We start from the raw sequence: 17,900 nt of genomic DNA, 5'->3' as shown, positions 1-17,900 counted from the left end.
ATATCACCAAGAAGAGTATGAAAAAAACCTCAGCATCACTGATCATTAGAGAAATGAAAATTTAAACCACAACAAGACGGCCAGGTTTGGTGGCTCAAGTCTGTAATTCCAGGACTTTGGAAGACTGAGGCAGGCAGATCACGAGGTCAAGAGATTAAGACCATCTTGGCCAACATGGTGAGTCCCCATCTCTCCCAAAAGTACAAAAATCAGTTGGGTGTGGTGTGTGCGCCTGTTGTCCCAGTTGTTCAGAAGGCTGAGGCAAGAGAATCGTTTGAACTTAGCAAATGGAGGTTGCAGTGAGCTGAGATCATGCCAGTGCACTCCAGCCTGGTCACAGAGTGAGACTCCACATCAAAAAAGAAAAAAAAAAAAGAAAGAAACCACAATGAGATGTCATCTCACACTAGTCAGAATGGCTATAGTTAAAGAGTCAAACAATAAATGTGGGCAAGGTTGTAGAGAAAAGGGAACTTATGGTGCAAGTGTAAATTAGTTCAACCATTAAGGAAAGCAGTTTGGTAATTCCTCAAAGAGCTAACAGCAGAACCATCATTCAATAGTTCTGCTTGCAATCCCATTACTCTGTATATTCCCAGATAAATAGAAATTATTCTAACTTAAAGACACATACATGGAAATGTTCATTGCAGCCCTATTGACAAGAGCAAACACATGGAATCAATCTAAATACTATCCGTAACAGATTAGATTAAGAAAATGTGCCACATACACATTACGGAATACTATGCAGCCATAAAATAAAGAGATTATGTCTTTTATGGCAACATAGATGTAACTGGAGGTTATTATCCTTAGCAAACTAACACAGGAACAGAAAACCAAATACCGCACGTTCACAGTTTTAGGTAGGAACTAAATAAGAACGTACAAACTCAAAGATGAAAACAACAGACATTGGGGTCCATTTGAAGTTAGAGGGTGGGAAGAGGGAGAGAAGCAGAAAAGATATCTATCAGGTACTGTTCTTAATACATGGGTGATGAAATCATATGTACATTGAACCTCTGTGACATATGTTTACTGCATAACAAACCTTCACATGTACCCCCAAACCTACTGTAAAAGTTTTAAAAAGTTAAACTTTAAAAACTCTTAGGAAAAAGAATATGCAAAAATCTTACAACATTAAATTTGCTGATTGTTTCTTGACTGTTACACCAAAAGCATAGGCCACAAAATGAAAAACATAAATTGGACTTAATTAAAATGTGAATCTTTTGTGTTTTTTTGATATGAAAACACTCTGTTGTTCATGTATTTTGATACCAAAAAAAAAAAACTCACTTCTACTAAAATTTGGTACAAAAAGCATGAACAACACAGTTAAAAGACAACCAGCAAATGGGAGAAAAGATTTGCGAATCATGTATCTGACTAGGTACATAAGGTGTAATATAATAAGCAGAAAATATAAAGAACTTCTAAGACTCAACAAAAAAAAAAACCAACAACAGTATTTATAAAAAGAAAGAGGACTTGAATCTATATTGTGTCAATAAGCCTACAGAAAAATGCTCAGCATCACCGGTCCTGAGGGACATGCACATCAGAACCACAATAAGGTACCACGTTACATCTATTAGGGTGGCTATATAAAAACCAAAACAACAAAAATGAAAAAGATGCTGGCTAGGATATGGGTGAAGTGGAACCCTGGTGCATGGCTAGTGAGAATGGTTTATCAACTGTGACCAATGGTTTATCAACTGTGATCAATAGTTTGGCAGTATATCAGAAAGTTCCATATAGAATTACTGTATGTTTCAGCAACAGGTGACCACTTCCATATGTTTCAACTACAGAAGTATCCAAAATAATTAAATGCAAGGACTTAATCTGCAACCTCTGCCTCTGGGGCTTAAGCGATTCTCATTCCTCAGTTTCCAGAATAGCTGGGACTACAAGGATGCACCACCATGCCCAGCTAATTTTTAAATTTTTAGTGGAGACAGGGTTTTTCCACGTTGCCCAGGCTGGCCTTGAACTCCTGAGCTTAAGTGATGTGCCCATCTCAGCCTCCCAAACTTTTGGGATTACAGGTGTGAGCCACCATGCCTGACCTCTGTTATTCAATTTAAGAACTGCATGCACAGATGTGTTTGGGTTTTTAAATTTTATTCACTCATGCACTGATACTTTCACACCTATTTTTATAGCGGTATCATTTACAGTACAAAATGTAAAAACAAATCCAGATATCTTCTAAGAGATAAACAGATAAAAAAAGTGGTATAGATACACAACGGAATATTATTTAGCCTAAACATGAATGCAATGCTGCTGGGCATGGTGGTTCACGCTTATAATCTCAGGACTTTGGGAGGCAAAGATGAGAGGATGTCTTGAGCCTGGGAATTTGAGACAAGCCTGAGCAATATAGCAAAATTCCATCTCTACAAATAGTACAAAAGTTTGCTGGCCTTGGTGGGGTGTGCCTAGAGTCCCAGCCACAGGGGAGGTCCATGTGAGTCAGAAGGATCGCTTGAGCCTGGGGAGATTGAGGCAGCAGTGAGTCATGATTGCATTGCTGTGCACTCCAGTCTGGGTGAAAAAAGAGACACCATCTCAAAAAAAAAAAAAAAATGCAATGCTCATACATGCTACTATATGGATGAAACTTGAAGATATTATACTACATAAAACAAGCCAAATACAAAAGGATAACTATTTAATGTCAAATTTTGTGTGTAGGGGAATGTCATATGAGGCTGTCCCATTCTGAGGAGGAGCAGATTGTTGGGTTGTTAGAATACTGATAGCTCACGTTTACAAACCAGGTCATGGCTGGCAAAGGAGGAAGGCAAAGACAACTGTGATACTCATCCACCTGAATTGATTGTTCTGTGCCCTGGAGCTGTTATCTGGTGACTTCCAAGGCTGAAGGTCTGTGCAGACATAAGTCTATGCCTCATCTGGGGAGCAGAAGGTTGCATGGGGTATAAGGAGTATCACTGATGGCCAGAAATAGCTCTAAGTCTTCCAAATCTGGCTGCCAGTTACTGTCTTTGCAGAGCTCCACACAGGAGATTGACAAAAAAGTTTTAATCCGGTCACACTCTGTTTCCTCTGGTGCAGGGCAGAAGCTTGCTGTTGCCAACAAGGGCCAGCACTGAAATGAGGTGAGTGGAAGAACAGAGGGTTCTCTAAACCAGCCCAGAGATCGCTGAGAAAGACCACCTGTGCACATACCGCCATGACAACCCAAAAGGGCTCTGTCCCACATATTAACACAGACATAGTTATTGACATAGAGGTAGATATTTGTTCTATTCCTTCTATTTCCCTGAATAAGTCTAATACAAACTGTAACTAGCAAAAGACTGCATAAATTATCAAAATCATACTAACAAGAAAAGTCGAGAATCAGATGGCTTCACTGATGAATTGTTTAAAACATTAAAAGACGTAAACCAATTTTTCTCACTCTAACAACTGCAGTTAGTCAATGCAATATACCAACTCAGTAGAATGATTTTTAGGAAAAAGAAATTATCATCTCAATTGATGGAGAAAAAATTTGACATAATCCGAAAGGTTTCTATAAGAGCATCTAGTAAACTAGATATAGACTAAAACTTCCTTAACATTAAAAAGTACCAAAAAAACCCTCAAAACTACCATTACATGCAATGGTGAAAGACTAAAAGCTTTCTCCTTAAGATCAGGAACAAGACAAAGATAGCTGCGTTCATTACTTCTGATCAAAATTGCAATACAAATCAGGTGAGAATAATTGAGCAATACAAGAAAAGAAACATTTCAATTGGAAAATAAATAAGCTTATTTCTACACATAGATGTTATAATTTTACATATATAATTAAAATCCTAAGTAATAATAAAACTGTTAACACTAATAATCAAATTCTGCCAAGTTGTAGAAAAGAGATCAATATATACACATTAATGGAATATAATTAAGGGTCAGGAAATATATCCATACATGTATAGAGATGGGGTTTCACTGTGTTACCCAGCATGGGCTAGATCTCCTGACCTCGTGATCCACCTGCCTCATTCCCCCAAAGTGCTGGGATTACAGGCGTGAACCACGGCTCCTGGCTGGACTCCCTTTAATTTTTAATAAGACAGAATGGAGATCCCTGGGGCCGCAGCTCCTCCCACGCACACTCGGAGTCGGTTTTTCGGCCTTTATGACCCACTGGGATCCCTGAACAATCTGGAGAGTATTCGGGGCTGTGGACGCATAGCAGAACTCCGCACAGGGAGAGGACAGGACTGCACGAGGTGGGATGCGGGGACCCCCGCTGCTGGCCCAGCCACCATCTTGCGGCCACAGGGGACTGACCGCCAAGCTGCACGGGAGACTCGTAGATGACTGTGGAGGAGCAGGTACTGCCGGTTTCACAGCCTGATCTCTTCTCTTGGGATGCCGAACCCCCGTACTCACCATTTCACAGCTTGCAGGATGTCCTCGTATCTTAGCTATGCATCACAGAGACTGTGAGCTATTAACAGAGACTGTGAGGAAGTCTCCTGGAGCTCCCAACGTGGAGAAGATTCCCAAGTTCCCGTACAAGAGAGAGAAAAAGTTCCTGCCAAACGCCGGAAGCCACGCCCTCCCTTCCTCTCCAACTGCGTGCCTGATTGGGCGGTTCCCACGCCACCTACACTGACTGGATAAAGTTCCAGGGCACACCCACTCCCGCCCCTACCCCCACGCTTGCCCCTACCCCCACTCCCCATCAGACTTAGTGCTTTTTTTTTTTTTTTTTTAATTAAAATCTGGGATACATGTGCAAAACGTGCAGGTTTGTTCCATAAGTTTACATGTGCCATAGTAGTTTGCTGCACCTATCTCAAACTCTTGACCTCAGATGGCCCACCCACCTCCGCCTCAGAAAGTGCTGGGATTGCAGGCATGAGCCACTGTGCACCTCTACTGCACCTATCAATCCGCCATCTATGTTTTAAGCCCCACATGTTTTAGCTGTTTCTCCTAATGCTGTCCCTTTTCTTGACCATTCTCAGACAGGCCCCAGTGTGTGATGTTTCCCTCCTTGTGTCCATGTGTTTTCACTGTTCAACTTCTACTTATGAATGAGAACATGTGGTGTTGGATTTCCTGTTCCTGTGTTAGTTTGCTAAGGACGATGATTTCCAGTTTCATCTATGACCCAGCAAAGGACATGAACTCATCTTTTTATGGCTACAGAGTATTCTATAGTGTATATGTGCCTAATTTTCTTTCTCCAGTCTATCATTGATGGGCATTTGGGTTTGTTCCAAGTCTTTGCTATTGTAAACAATCCTGCAATAAACATATGTGTGCATGTGTCTTTATAGTAGAACGATTTATAATGCTTTGGGTCTATACCCAGTAATGGGATTGCTGGGTCAAATGATATTTCTTTTTCTAGATCTTTGTCTTCCACAATGGTTGAACTAATTTACACTCCCACCAACAGTGTAAAAGCATATCTATTTCTCCACAGCCTCACCAGCATCTGCTGGTTCCTGACTTTTAAATAATTGCCATTCTAACTGGCGTGAGATGGTATCTCATTGTGGTTTTGATTTGAATTTCTCTAATGACCAGTGATAATAAGGTTTATGTTTTTTGGTCACATAAATATCTTTTTTATTATTTATTTACTTATTTATTTATTTAGATGAAGTGTTGCTCTGTTACCCAGGCTGCAGTGCAGTGGTGAGATCTCAGCTCACCGCAATGTCCGCTTACCAGCTTCAAGCGGTTCTCCTGCCTCAGCCTCATGAGAAGCTGGGATTACAGGGGCCCACCCAAACACTCAGCTAATTTTTTGTATTTCTAGTACAGACGAGGTTTCCCTAAGTTTGCCAGGCTGGTCTCATGATCCTCCTGCCTCAGCCTCCCAGAGTGCTGGGATTACAGGCCCGAGACACCTCAGCCAGCCAAATGTCTTCTTTTGAGAAGAGTCTGTTAATATCCCTTGCCCACTTTCTCATGGTATTGTTTGTTTGTTTTTTTCTTGTGAATTTGTTTATGTTCCTTCTAGATTCTGGATATTCAACCTCTGTCAGATGGATAGACTGCAAAAATTTTCTCCCATTCTGTAGGCTGCCTGTTCACACTGATGACAGCTTCTTTAGCAGTGCAGAAGCTCTTTAGTTTAATTGGATCTAATTTGTCAATTTTTCTTTGTTACAATTGCTTTCAGTATTTTAGTCATGAAGTCTTTGTCCATGCCTATGTCCTGAATGGTATTGCCTAGGTTTTCTTCTAGGGTTTTTATGGGTTGGGTTTTTACATTTAAGACTTTAATCCAGCCAGGTGCAGTGGTTCACCCTTGTAATCTGAGCACTTTAGGAGGCTGAGGCAAGCGAATCACAAGGTCAGGAGTTCGAGACCAGCCTGGTCAACATGGTGCAACTCTGTTTCTACTAAAAATACAAAAATTTATCTAGATGTAGGGGTGGGTGCCTGTAATCTCAGCTACTAAGGAGGCTGAGGCAGGAGAATTGCTAGAAAGGTATTTCCCTTTCTATTTGAAAATGGAGGTTGCATTGAGCCGAGATCAATCCACTCTACTCCAGCCTGGACAAAAAAGTGAGACTCCATCTCAAAAAAAACCCACGAAACAAAAAAAATTTAATCCATCTTGAGTTAATCTTTGTACAAGATGTAAGAAAGGGGTCCAGTTTCGGTTTTCTGCATATTCCTAGCTGGTTTTTTCAGCGCCATTTGTTAAATAGGAATTTTTTTCCCACTTTGTTTGTTTTGGTCAGGTTTATTAAAGATCAGATGGTTGTAGATGCATGGTGTTATTTCTGAGGTGTCTGTTCTGTTCCATTGGTCTATATATCTGTTTTGTACTAGTACCATGTTGTTTTGGCTGTTATAGCTTTGTAATATAGTTTGAAGTTGGGTAGCATGATGACTCAAGCTTTGTTATTTTTGCTTAGGATTGTCTTGGGTGAACAGGCAAACAGGCTCAAATAGTTGGAGTCACATGCCCAGAGTATCACAGCTAATTAAGAAGTGAGCTGAGACTTGAAATGCATTTGTTCTTCCCCTTCCTTGATCTGTTGCATAACACATCTTAGCAGCTATTTAAAGGTAGGAAGTAGAACATTTGGACACTTTTTTCACAACTTTTTAAGCATTTTGATAAGGTAGTAAAGACCCTCGTCCCATCCCTGAGCCCCTCTCTTACCACACTGCACACCATTGCTGACCACATCGTGAGGTGGCCATTGGGAATCAGGTGGGAAGCAAGGGCTGGGAATAAATAAGCGAGAATTATATTGCCCAAATTTGCAAATCTAAGAAAGGCTCCTCAACCATTCTGTGTGAGGAGGTTATGCCACGGTAGTTGTGACCTGACTGTGCTGCATCTCAGTTTGACTTCTGTTTTTGAGAATCACTGTATTACTCTTACTAATGGGGGTAATTCTCTTTTTTTTTTCCTTTATTATTATTATACTTTAGACTCTATGGTACATGTGCGCAATGTGCAAGTAAGTTACATATGTATACATGTGCTATGCTGGTGTGCTGCACCCACCAACTCGTCGAGGGGATAATTCTCTTTCTACTTGAAAATGACCAACTGTCCTCTGCAGGTTCTCTGATTTGACTTGCTAGTTTAGATTCTGAAGGTAGTGGTGAGAAAATATTTGGGCCACATTTAGAATAACTCAGTCTCAGCTGGAGAATATACATAAATTTCTTTATACTATCTAACTGTTTTCTCAATAATCATTATATTTAACTCTGATAGCTTGGAGGGCAGGGCTGCACACAGATGACACAATCTTCAAAGTTTAATTTTGTTGTAAGTATTTTTTTTGTTTCATTTTGCTTTGTTTTTGGATATAAGGTCTTGCTCTGGTGCCCAGGCTGGAGAGCAGTGGTGCGATCATAACTCATAATTTGGATGTAACGGTTCTTTAAAAAATATATTTTTGGCTGAGTTTGGTAGCTCACAGCTGCAATCTAAAAACTTTGGGAGTTGAATGTGGGATGATTGCTTGATCCCGGAAGTTCAAGACCATTCTGGGCAACATAAGTATGCTCAGTCTCTAGAAAAAGATTTACAAATTGTCTGGGTGTAGCGTTGCTTGCCTGCAGTCCTAGCTACTTGAGAGGCTGAGGTGGAAGCATCACTTGAGCTGAAGAGTTTGAGGCTACAGTGTCCCATGATTCAGCCACTGCACTGCAGCCTGGGTGACAGAGTGAGACCTGTATGTGTATGTATGTGTGTGTGTATATATATAAAAATATGTATGTTAAAAAATTCAAGCATGGGAGATAAGTGAAAGCCCACAGTGGGGGATGTGGAGAAGGGCTAGTATGGCTCTTGCAACTCAGTGAGACTTGGTTTTCCATCTTGAAGAAGTGCCCATCCACAATGACACCTGGACAGAGCATATTGATAAGTAACTCTATGCAAAACCCCAGACAGAAACAACTCCTTCAGGCTCACAGGGCATCAACCTCTCCCTTCATTTTGGGCTCTGACAGCAGGAAAGATAAGGAGCACAGACAGGGGTGACAGGGAGCAGCCTCGGGCCTTAGGGATCCCCAAACTTGCCAGAGCTGGTCTCTGTAGATGGGGCTGTGTGGCAAGGATCAGGTAGGGAGCTGGGCTCCACAGAGAGGTGACAACCACTCCTGTATCACTAAATTTCCACCAGGATCCATGATCCAGCCCTGCTTTCCCCTGGGCCCTTCACCCACCCACCCTCACTGTGTGTTAGGTGGCTCAGGTCAAAATGGGAGAATAATACATTCAGACTGTAGCTTCTGGGTATTCCCATCTGATATACAAGGAGTAAGGAGACAAGTCAGGGCCTGTGGTGGTGCCTCTTGATATGTCTGAGGGCAGGCAGGCCAGGGTTGGGCACGTAGATGTCTACATGTCCACCACTGCTGACTCCCTCCCTATCACTCAAAGTTACAACCAGACCAGGCTATCATGATTAAAAAAACCACTGCAACTCTCATCCTGTCACAAAACTAATGTGCACCCAGTGCCACCCCTACACAGGTTTCTGGCTTCCTATTCCAGGACACAGAAAAGCCTCTTATCTTTTCTATTTAAAATCCAGATTTTAAGCGAGATTGAGCTTGGGGATAATGGCAGCAAAAGCAGCAGCCAGATGTATTCACTCTAGGTGTATACACTCATGGCTTGGGCATGTTCCACAGTTGTTGGAGGATGAGGCCTTGGAGGCACCTGTTTGCCAGCTGCTAATTGATATCCACACACTCCATTCATGTGTCTTCATTTAGACCTCTGCATCAAATATTCCTTGAGCCATTGCCAACACATCTTTTGGGAGATGTCGTTAATTGCAGAACCAGCCCTGACTTGTTCTAGAGGCAGTCGGGAGCTATCTGGTCCGCTCCTAATCCCCCAGGACATAGGTGCTGTCCTCTTGCCAGTGCTCACATCCAGCGGTACCATCTCAGGATGTTTTTTTCAAACACAAGCAGTGTGAGGTAGCAGGCATGGCATGACAGGCTCAGGACCATGGGCAGCTGATTCCTGGAGAAACAGCACAGGGCAGATGCATCTGTGGGTGGTGCCATAACAAGTGAAGAGAGCCACAGCTCCTGCCCCCCACAGCCCCAGCCTAGATGACGTTCAAATCTTCCCAGATGGTATTGGGGTTCCTGATGCCCATCACTCACCCGCTAATTAGCACTGCCTTGTGTTGGTTACTCAGGAGAGGGGGTGGGGGGTGTAGATCCAGGGTGGGAACCGCCTCACAGCCAGAGTCCACCTGATGGCAGACAAGCAAGCAAGCCCAGGCAGTTCTGCTCTAGACACTTGGCCTCATCACCTCTGGCTGCACTTTCTGTGTATACTTTGCACAAAGGTAGCAAAAAGAGGTCAACAGTAGCTGTTGTGTCATGAAAGTCTATGCCACCTTAAGATCTTCTAAAATTTTGTTGTCTGAAGCCATCTTTCTTCTAATAAAATGTTTACAAATACACAAATACAAGCCTGAAACTAGTATAAATGAAATATTAGGATATTTTAAACCCATAAATAAATAGACAACATGAAAACAGTCACTGTTTGGTTGCAAAGCACACCCTCAGGAAGCAATGCTCAGATGAGCAGGCAGGCCCCAGATCCCCCACACCATGATGTTCTGTCCCACTTTGCAAAGCTTCTGCATTGGCCGGTACCCACTGCTTTCTGGTGAGATGTCCAAGGTGAAGTGAGTGCTGAAGGCTGTACAGCTGATGGAGCTGACTGCCTTGCACACATTGAAAATCACCCCCTGGCTCCAAGGGTCAGCTGTGGTGACACCTCTTGATGGGAGGTAGTGCCAAGCCACCATCAGTGTGCCTGGGCTGCCCTGATCTATACACCCCAGATCCTTGCTGGGATGTCTGTCTGCTTCTTTCAGGGCCTGGGTCATGAGCCACCTCTGGCAAGGACCAGCTTACTGGACAGGCTGGGCACTCTCCCCCAGCATCCTCAGAAGCCCTGCCTATGCTGTCACCTGTGCTGATGATCTCCAAGGTAAGATTAGGGGAAATTTTTCAAGGCAATTCTTTCCCCCTAATTTCTCTATCTTAATAACAGCACTGATAACTTTTAAGCCCTCGTAAGCTGAACCTGTAAGACAAATGAGCTCCTGCCTTAGAAGGGCCAAGGTTGGGCAGTGTGTGCCCAGGTGAGAGCCCATTGGTTGTTACTGAAGGGGGAGAGCTGGATGGACCTGGCCGCTTAGCCTAGTGAAATGTAGGGCCTTCTTCTTCCAGAGAATCAAAGTCTCCAAGGCCAGAAAAAGATGCTTGGGTGGTCTTCCAAGAAGCAGAAAGCTAGAAGGCCTTGCAGGGAACCCCAGACAGCCTTCGGGGTGACTGAGAGGGCTGGATTCATTCCTGCTTTCCTTGGTTTCATTCTGTCAGCCAGAAAACCTGCCTGCAGATGGTAGGTGGGACTGAGGCTGCCAGTCAGTCACTAGGGTCTGTAGGCACTTTGACTGTGGTTCTTTTTTGAAGCAGCCACTCAGGCTAGTTCTTGCAGAGCAGTTCCCTCATTGTCTGCAGCTCCTTGTTTCAGTCCTGGGACCATAGAGGGACAAGGGAGGGAGGCAAAGGCTCAGCCTGTGCCCCACAATGTGCTCTGAGAAGTCTCCCTTTTCTTTCTTTCTTTTTTTTTTCCAAATGGAGGAGAAGTCTCTTTTGTTACCTGCCTATGGACAACCTCAAACTTCCAAATGAACAGACCCAGCATGGAGCCTCCAGGAAAGTGCACAGAATTCTGTCTAGTACACAGGAGGAAGGGGATACTAGACACTGAGGGCAGGATCAGTCTGCATGACCCTGTTCAGGAATGTTCTCCTCATAGTACAGCCTCAAGGTGTAGGCATTCTCTGTGTGCATGCGGTCTATGGCAGCCTCTGCCTGGGGAGCCATCCAGCTGCACACATGCAATGGAGCAGTGATCTGGGTGAGTGTGTGGTTCTGGAACTCGTGACAATCGGGGGAGAGGGAGATACACAGCCCACTGAGCCCAGAACACTGCCATAATCTACTTCTCTGAGACTTCCATCTGCTGTAGGATCTTCTTGCCCCGATAATCTGCACTGAGTTCAGATAGAAGCAAATGGCCACCACTCTCAGGGATGCCCCCTGTCATACTGACAGCTCCCTAGAGGGAACTCAAGCAGTGGGGGTAGATTGTTTGGGCAGAAACTCTGGAGTTTTGGCTGGCTGGTTCATCCCATAAGCCCCTGTAACTTGACACATGTCAGAGGGAGATGAAACAGTGACATTACATTTTATTTTATTTTATTTTATATTTTATTTTATATTTTACTCTATTTTATTTTGTCTGTCTATTCTATTCTATTCTATTCTATTCTATTCTATTCTATTCTATTCTATTCTATTCTATTCTATTCTATTCTATTCTATTCTTTGAGAAGAATCCTCACTCTGTCACCCAGACTGGAGTGAATCAACATGATTTCAGCTCACTGCAACCTTCACCCCCCGGGTTCAAGAAATTCTTCTGCCTCAGCCTCCGAGCAGCTGGGACTACAAGCATGCATCACCACGCCCAGCTAATTTTTGCATTCTTAGTAGAGATGGAGTTTCATTGTATTGGCCAGGCTGATATTAAACTCCTGACCTTGTGATCTGCCCACCTTGGCCTTCCAAAGTTTTGGGATTACAGGCATGAGATACCATGCCCGGCAGCCTTACCTTTTCTTTCTTGGCATGACAAAGTGTTTTATGAAGTTCAGGCTGTGGTACTTGAGCAGCTCCAGTGGGGAATGGCTTAGGAAGCAAGGGCTAGTGGGCTTGGGGTTGAGCAATAGGCTGTAGGCCTACAAGGAGGAAGTGGGCACTGAGCAAGTGCCCTGGTTGTCTGTCCACAGACCCAGAAAAAATGACATCCCAGGAGTTTGTGGGGAGCTGGCAGAGACTTACTGGACGCAGTAAAAGCCCCATGTGGATGCAGTGATGGGGCCCTTCTTGTACTAGTCTGTAATTACAAAGAGGTACATGAAATCCCCTTGCATCTTGCAGTTTCCAGGAAGTGGGTTCCAGATGCTCATGCTAATCACTTTTAGGCACTGAAAGCACTTCAAGAATGGTCAAGTAGAAATAAGCCCTTCATCTCACCTAGGACCCTCTTCTTTGCTCCCTTTGGGAGTTCCACCTTCCAGTCTTGGCTCTGGAGACACCATGGTCCCTCCTGGGTCACTGGCAAGATGTACTCAGGAGGCACACAGTCAGTGAGGCTCATCTCCAAGCCATTCTTTCATTTCCTACTGTTTGAGGGACTCAAGGCTGGTGGTAGCACAGGGCCACCCAAGGCCAGCTGTCTCCACCTAAATTTGACCCTGGTTTGAGTGCCTCTAGGCCAGACCCCTCCAGGTGGGAAAACCTGGTCCTCAGCCTCTGGCCTCCATGCTCCCCTTCCCTCTTTTCAATCCTGGCCCCAATGTCTCCCCCACCTCTCACGTCATTGGAGAAGATACTCGGGAAAAACAAGCAGTTTAGTCAGCCCTGCTGAAGTTGGCAGATGGGTCCAGGCTCTTAAGATGCTCTTGGGAGTGACTTATGTGGAAGCAGGCCTTGAATAGTGTGTGTAGCTCTTTCAGGGAGAGGGATGTAGGATGTTACCAGGGCCCTGTACCCTAAAACATCGCATCTAGCACAGATAGTTTGCAAGATGCTTTCTTGGGTGATTTTAATTTTCAACTTTAGGCTTCCATTTTCAAATTCCATAAGGAACACATTAGTTGGGGTTCTAATTTCAACACACACACACACACATACTCTCACACAAACACACTCTCCTGTCTGCTGGTGGGCAGAGATCCTTTCTTATGAAGAATCTTCTGCCAAATCCCTCTGAATCACATGTGGGTCTTGAGGAGCAGACAAGGCTAACTGCTTTTTGTCCACTAGTGTCTTGGGTAGGTGGAGTATTTAGAGCTGCCTTTTTGGGCAGCCCTAATGCAGGGGTGTGCTGAGGACTCCTCAGGGCCTCCAACTTCAGGACTATCTTCCAGTGTGTGTTTCACTGAATTTTAATGGTGGCTGTTTTGGGAAAGAAGAAAGGTTCTGTGAGCAACTACGGGCACCATTGAGCTACAAATCTTTTCCACAATTCCTCTTAGCAAGCAGGTAAACCCTGGGAACATGAGTGGCTTTTCCCCAGGGAATATGAGTACATGAGAGATTTTGCTTTACAACCAGGTGAATCTCACCACAGCAATTGGTGCTGTACTGGGCAGATTTCTTCACTCAAATACTGTGAATCTTTTTAAGTTTTTTTTTTTTTTTTCCCCACAAGACATCATTTATCTTTACAGAATTTGATTGGGCTGATATCAAGCCTGGCTTGGTACTGCCAGATTTTTTTTAGAATCACAACTCTGCTCTTTAACTTGTGGGCTATGAAGTTATAAGGTGTTGGTGTGACAGGCTGAGAAGGAGGTCTGTGCTCCAACCCTACATTCACATGCTTATCTGTGACACAAGACTTCCAAGGATTGGGGAAGTGCTGCCTGGCCCTTCTTTTGGGGTCCCTCCTCTGGGCAGTCTACCCAACTTCCAATCCAGCCTTCCCTCATACACAGCCCCAAGACCTCCTGCAGCTCCTCACTGTTTTGCAGCCCTGGGAAGTGTTTTGGCATGTTACTGTTCAGGTGCAGTGAGAAGCAGGTGCAGTGACGCATTTCTTCATGGACCATAAGCACTGGCTAAATCTCCTGCAATGTCTCCCTAAGGCACACCTGCAGGAAGATGGCCCCAACAACTCTGATAAGAAACCGCATGGCTGGAAGCAAGGACTTGCGATTTACCCAGCCCAAAGCCCTGAGAATCTTTCCCAAAATTCTCAGTTTTCCACTTTTTGAATATTTAATTCCTTTTAGAATCTCAGGCCCCCTCTATACATGCCATGCCTACCTACACCTGTCTGTCTGTGCAGAACAGAGCCTGGCCACACTGACTATTCTTCCAGACCAAGAAAAATCCCTATGCAGAATAGAGGGTGATGGAAAAACTAAGGGAGACAAAATGGCAGCTTTATCTCATCCCTTGCCCAGTGCTAAGGTCCCCAGGGCAAACAGCTTTTCCCTTCAACTTCAAGCTAACAGCATACAAAATATATTGATTTTTACTTCCACCACTCTCTTACTAATGTTACAAATTATATCGCTATATATTGTGTGTATTTTCGCAGAGATTTAAGAATTTTATACACCATTATTATTACAACAGCAAATTTTATATCAGTGTATATATTTATATTTAACAGAGAGCTTTATATTTTCTTATGGCTTTATGATGCTGTCCAGCATCATTTAATGTTTCAACATAATTGACTATCCTAAGCATTTTTTTCTAGGGTTATTCTAGTAGTAAGCAACCTTAGATTTTTTATTTTAAACTTAAAAACGTTTTATTTTTTCTAATTTTTGAAGTACAGTGTTTTCCAGATCAATTATTCTTGGTTACTAGTATTTTTTGTTTCATCACAGAAACGTGTAAGGTTCTCAGCATCCCCTCTTTTTCTCCCAAATAACATTTATGTCATTTTCTTCCTATATTCTTTTTATAAGACTCTTTCTCTGAATATATTGGTTTACTTGATGATGTCCAGTAAGTCTCATATTTCACACTCATTTTTTTCCAAAAACTAGTTTCCAGGCCTAAATATTTGTGAATAATATATGTTTAATTTTCTGATTCTTTTTTTGCTTCATTTTTTGCTATTGTGTCTCTGTAGTGAATTTGTAAATGCCAGTTATTGGATCCTTCAATGCCACAATTTCTGTTGGGTTTTTAGAAAAAGGTTTCATCTCTTTGTTGACATCACATTTTGGTCATTTATTATTTTTAAATATTATTCAATTGTTTATTTTTGTTTTATTTTTCTTCACTAAAAACTTTTAATTTTTTTTAATTCTTTATCAGATATGCAAAAATCTTCATTTCTTAAGAGTCAACTTTTGGATATTTATTCTGTTTCTTCCAGTGAAGTGTATTTCCCACCTTCTTCATATGAATTGTAATTTTTTTATAAGATCTGGAAAATTATACAATGTACATCAAATCTAGCATTTAAAGCCTGCCATGGCTGGGCACAGTAGCTCATCCTGTTATCCCAGGACTTTGGGGTCCAAGACGTGCAGATACTTGAGGCCAGAATTTTGAGACCAGCCTGGCTAACATAGCAAAACCCGTCTCTACCGAAAATACAAAAAAATTAGCTGGGCATTGTGGTGTGCACCTCTCATCCCAGCCATTAAGGAGACTGAGACAAGAGAATCGCTTGAACCCAGGAGACAGAGGTTGCAGTGAGCTGAGATTGCTCCACTGTACTCCAGCCTGGGCTACATAGCAAAACTCTTTCTCAAAAAAAAAAAAAAACCTGCCTTAGTAAAGGGGGATATTGACAGCAATCAGCCAGGCTATAGATTCTGGGCACTTCACAGATGTATTCTCGGTATGTCTTCTATAAATCTGGGTGTAGTTCTCAGTTAAAGATAATTTGTTTCACTGTTTTTAGATTGATTACCTATTTTCTTCCCCAGTTGACTGTCTGTGGTATTGCAGCCTCTCTAGTGCTGCAGTTTTCTTTCTTCTCATCAGACACAACTGTTATCTGTATGACTCCATCATGTGCTTCAGCACTCCATGTCTATTCATTAGGCAATCTCTTGAAAGGAAAAACATTTCAACGCATACACTACAGCTTTAATTCTTTCCAGATGAAGATGCTGGGAGTTTGGCATTTTCTGGTGAGCCCAATTACTATTGTGGGGAAGAAAAAAAAACTCTGGTGGATAGTCTGTAGCAAAGAAAAAATTCCTGCATTGTGAAAAGAGAGGAGGCAACAGCCATATACAAAGCAAGGTGAAAAAAAATGAGCATGTAAACCATGGGAGAGGTCCAAAGGTCACAGAGAAAGCCAGAGTTTAAATATGGTTTGGTCATCTCTGTTCTAATGGAAATTGTTTTAGAAAAGCCTAATTTTATTTTTCTTGCTGTCACAGAGAAACATGTTCCTGTCCCATGCTTACTATGCTTTTCAATCTTCTATGGCTTCCTTTCTCCTTCCCAGAATCTTCCAGTGCATTCACACTGAAAACCAAAGTCCTCCCAGAATCTGTAAGAACCTACATGATCTGACTAATTTTCATTAGTTTTGGGAATCTGGGGAAATCTGCGCACATTTCTGGAGACCTCTATGTTATGTAATTTTTAAATAAATATGTGGTTTCTCAAGTCAAAGATGTGTGAAGGGTGTTGTGGAGGTATTGAGAGGCATTGGGATTTCGTTTGGAAATTCCAAGAACAATAGTGCAAAGGACATGTGAACAAGGCACTCAGAGCCATCGCGGCAAGCCATCATTGCTTCTCAGCATCCTGCTCACCAGTACCCCACGGGTTGGAAGAACCATACTAGGCAAAGAACTTGCATCAATATCAGGACTGAAATACATTGATGTGGGTGATTTATCTTGATAGGAGCAATTGTATGATGGCTATGATGAAGAGTATGATTGTCACATTTTAGATGAAAACAGAGTAGTTGATGAGTTAGATAACCAAATGAGAGAAGGTGGAGTTATTGTTGATTACCACTGTTTTGACTTCTTCCCTAAATGCTGGTTTCATGTAGTTTTTGTGCTGAGGACAGATACCAATGTATTGTATGAAAGACTTGAAACAAGGGGTTATAATGAGAAGACTCTAACAGACAATATTCAGTGTGAGATTATTCAAGTCCTTTATGAAGAAGCCACAACATCCCACAAGGAAGAAATCGTGCATCAGTTGCCCAGCAATATACCAGAAGAGCCAGAAAATAATGTAGATCAGATTGGCTGGGTGCAGTAGCTAAAGCCTGTAATCCTGGCACTTTGGGAGCCCAAGGTGGGTGGATCACCAGGTCAAGAGATCAAGACTATCCTGGCTGACACGGTGTAACTCCATCTCTAGTAGAAATACAAAAAAAAAAAAAAAAAAAAAAAAAAAAAATTAGCCGGGGCACGGTGGTGGGTGCCTGTAGTCCTAGCTTCTCAGGAGGCTGAAGCAGGAGAATGGCATGAACCAGGGATGCGTAGCTTGCAGTGAGCTGAGATCGCGCCATTGCAATCCAGCCTGGGCAACTGAGTGAGACTCCATCTCAAAAGAAATAAAAATAAATAAATAAATAAATAATTAAGAAAATAATCTAGATCAGATCTAGAAATGGATTAACAGTGGTCAAATATCATAACTCTTGACTTATAAGGCCAGCTACTTTATAATGATTCTTGTTGATATTACTCTGCCGACATCATAGAAATTGTTCAAGTATCAGTAACACTTTATTCAAATCATGTGCAGGACTAGCAGGTGGATAATATAGAGGTTTATGCCTGTGTTTCTTTTTC

General features: G+C 42.6%; 1 protein-coding gene across 1 annotated transcript; it reads left to right on the top strand.

Moving 5' to 3' along the window:
- The first annotated feature begins 4,116 nt into the window (after positions 1-4,116).
- Positions 4,117-17,361, top strand: LOC129053327 (adenylate kinase isoenzyme 6-like). Its single transcript, XM_054545378.1, is given in 3 exon segments — positions 4,117-4,354; positions 4,470-4,623; positions 16,815-17,361. Coding segments are annotated over 3 exon segments (939 nt in total).
- The last annotated feature ends 539 nt before the right edge of the window (positions 17,362-17,900 follow it).

The sequence above is a fragment of the Pongo abelii genome, chromosome Y (assembly GCF_028885655.2).
Source record: "Pongo abelii isolate AG06213 chromosome Y, NHGRI_mPonAbe1-v2.0_pri, whole genome shotgun sequence".
Taxonomy (NCBI): domain Eukaryota; kingdom Metazoa; phylum Chordata; class Mammalia; order Primates; family Hominidae; genus Pongo; species Pongo abelii.
This window is presented reverse-complemented; position numbering and strand designations above follow the sequence as displayed.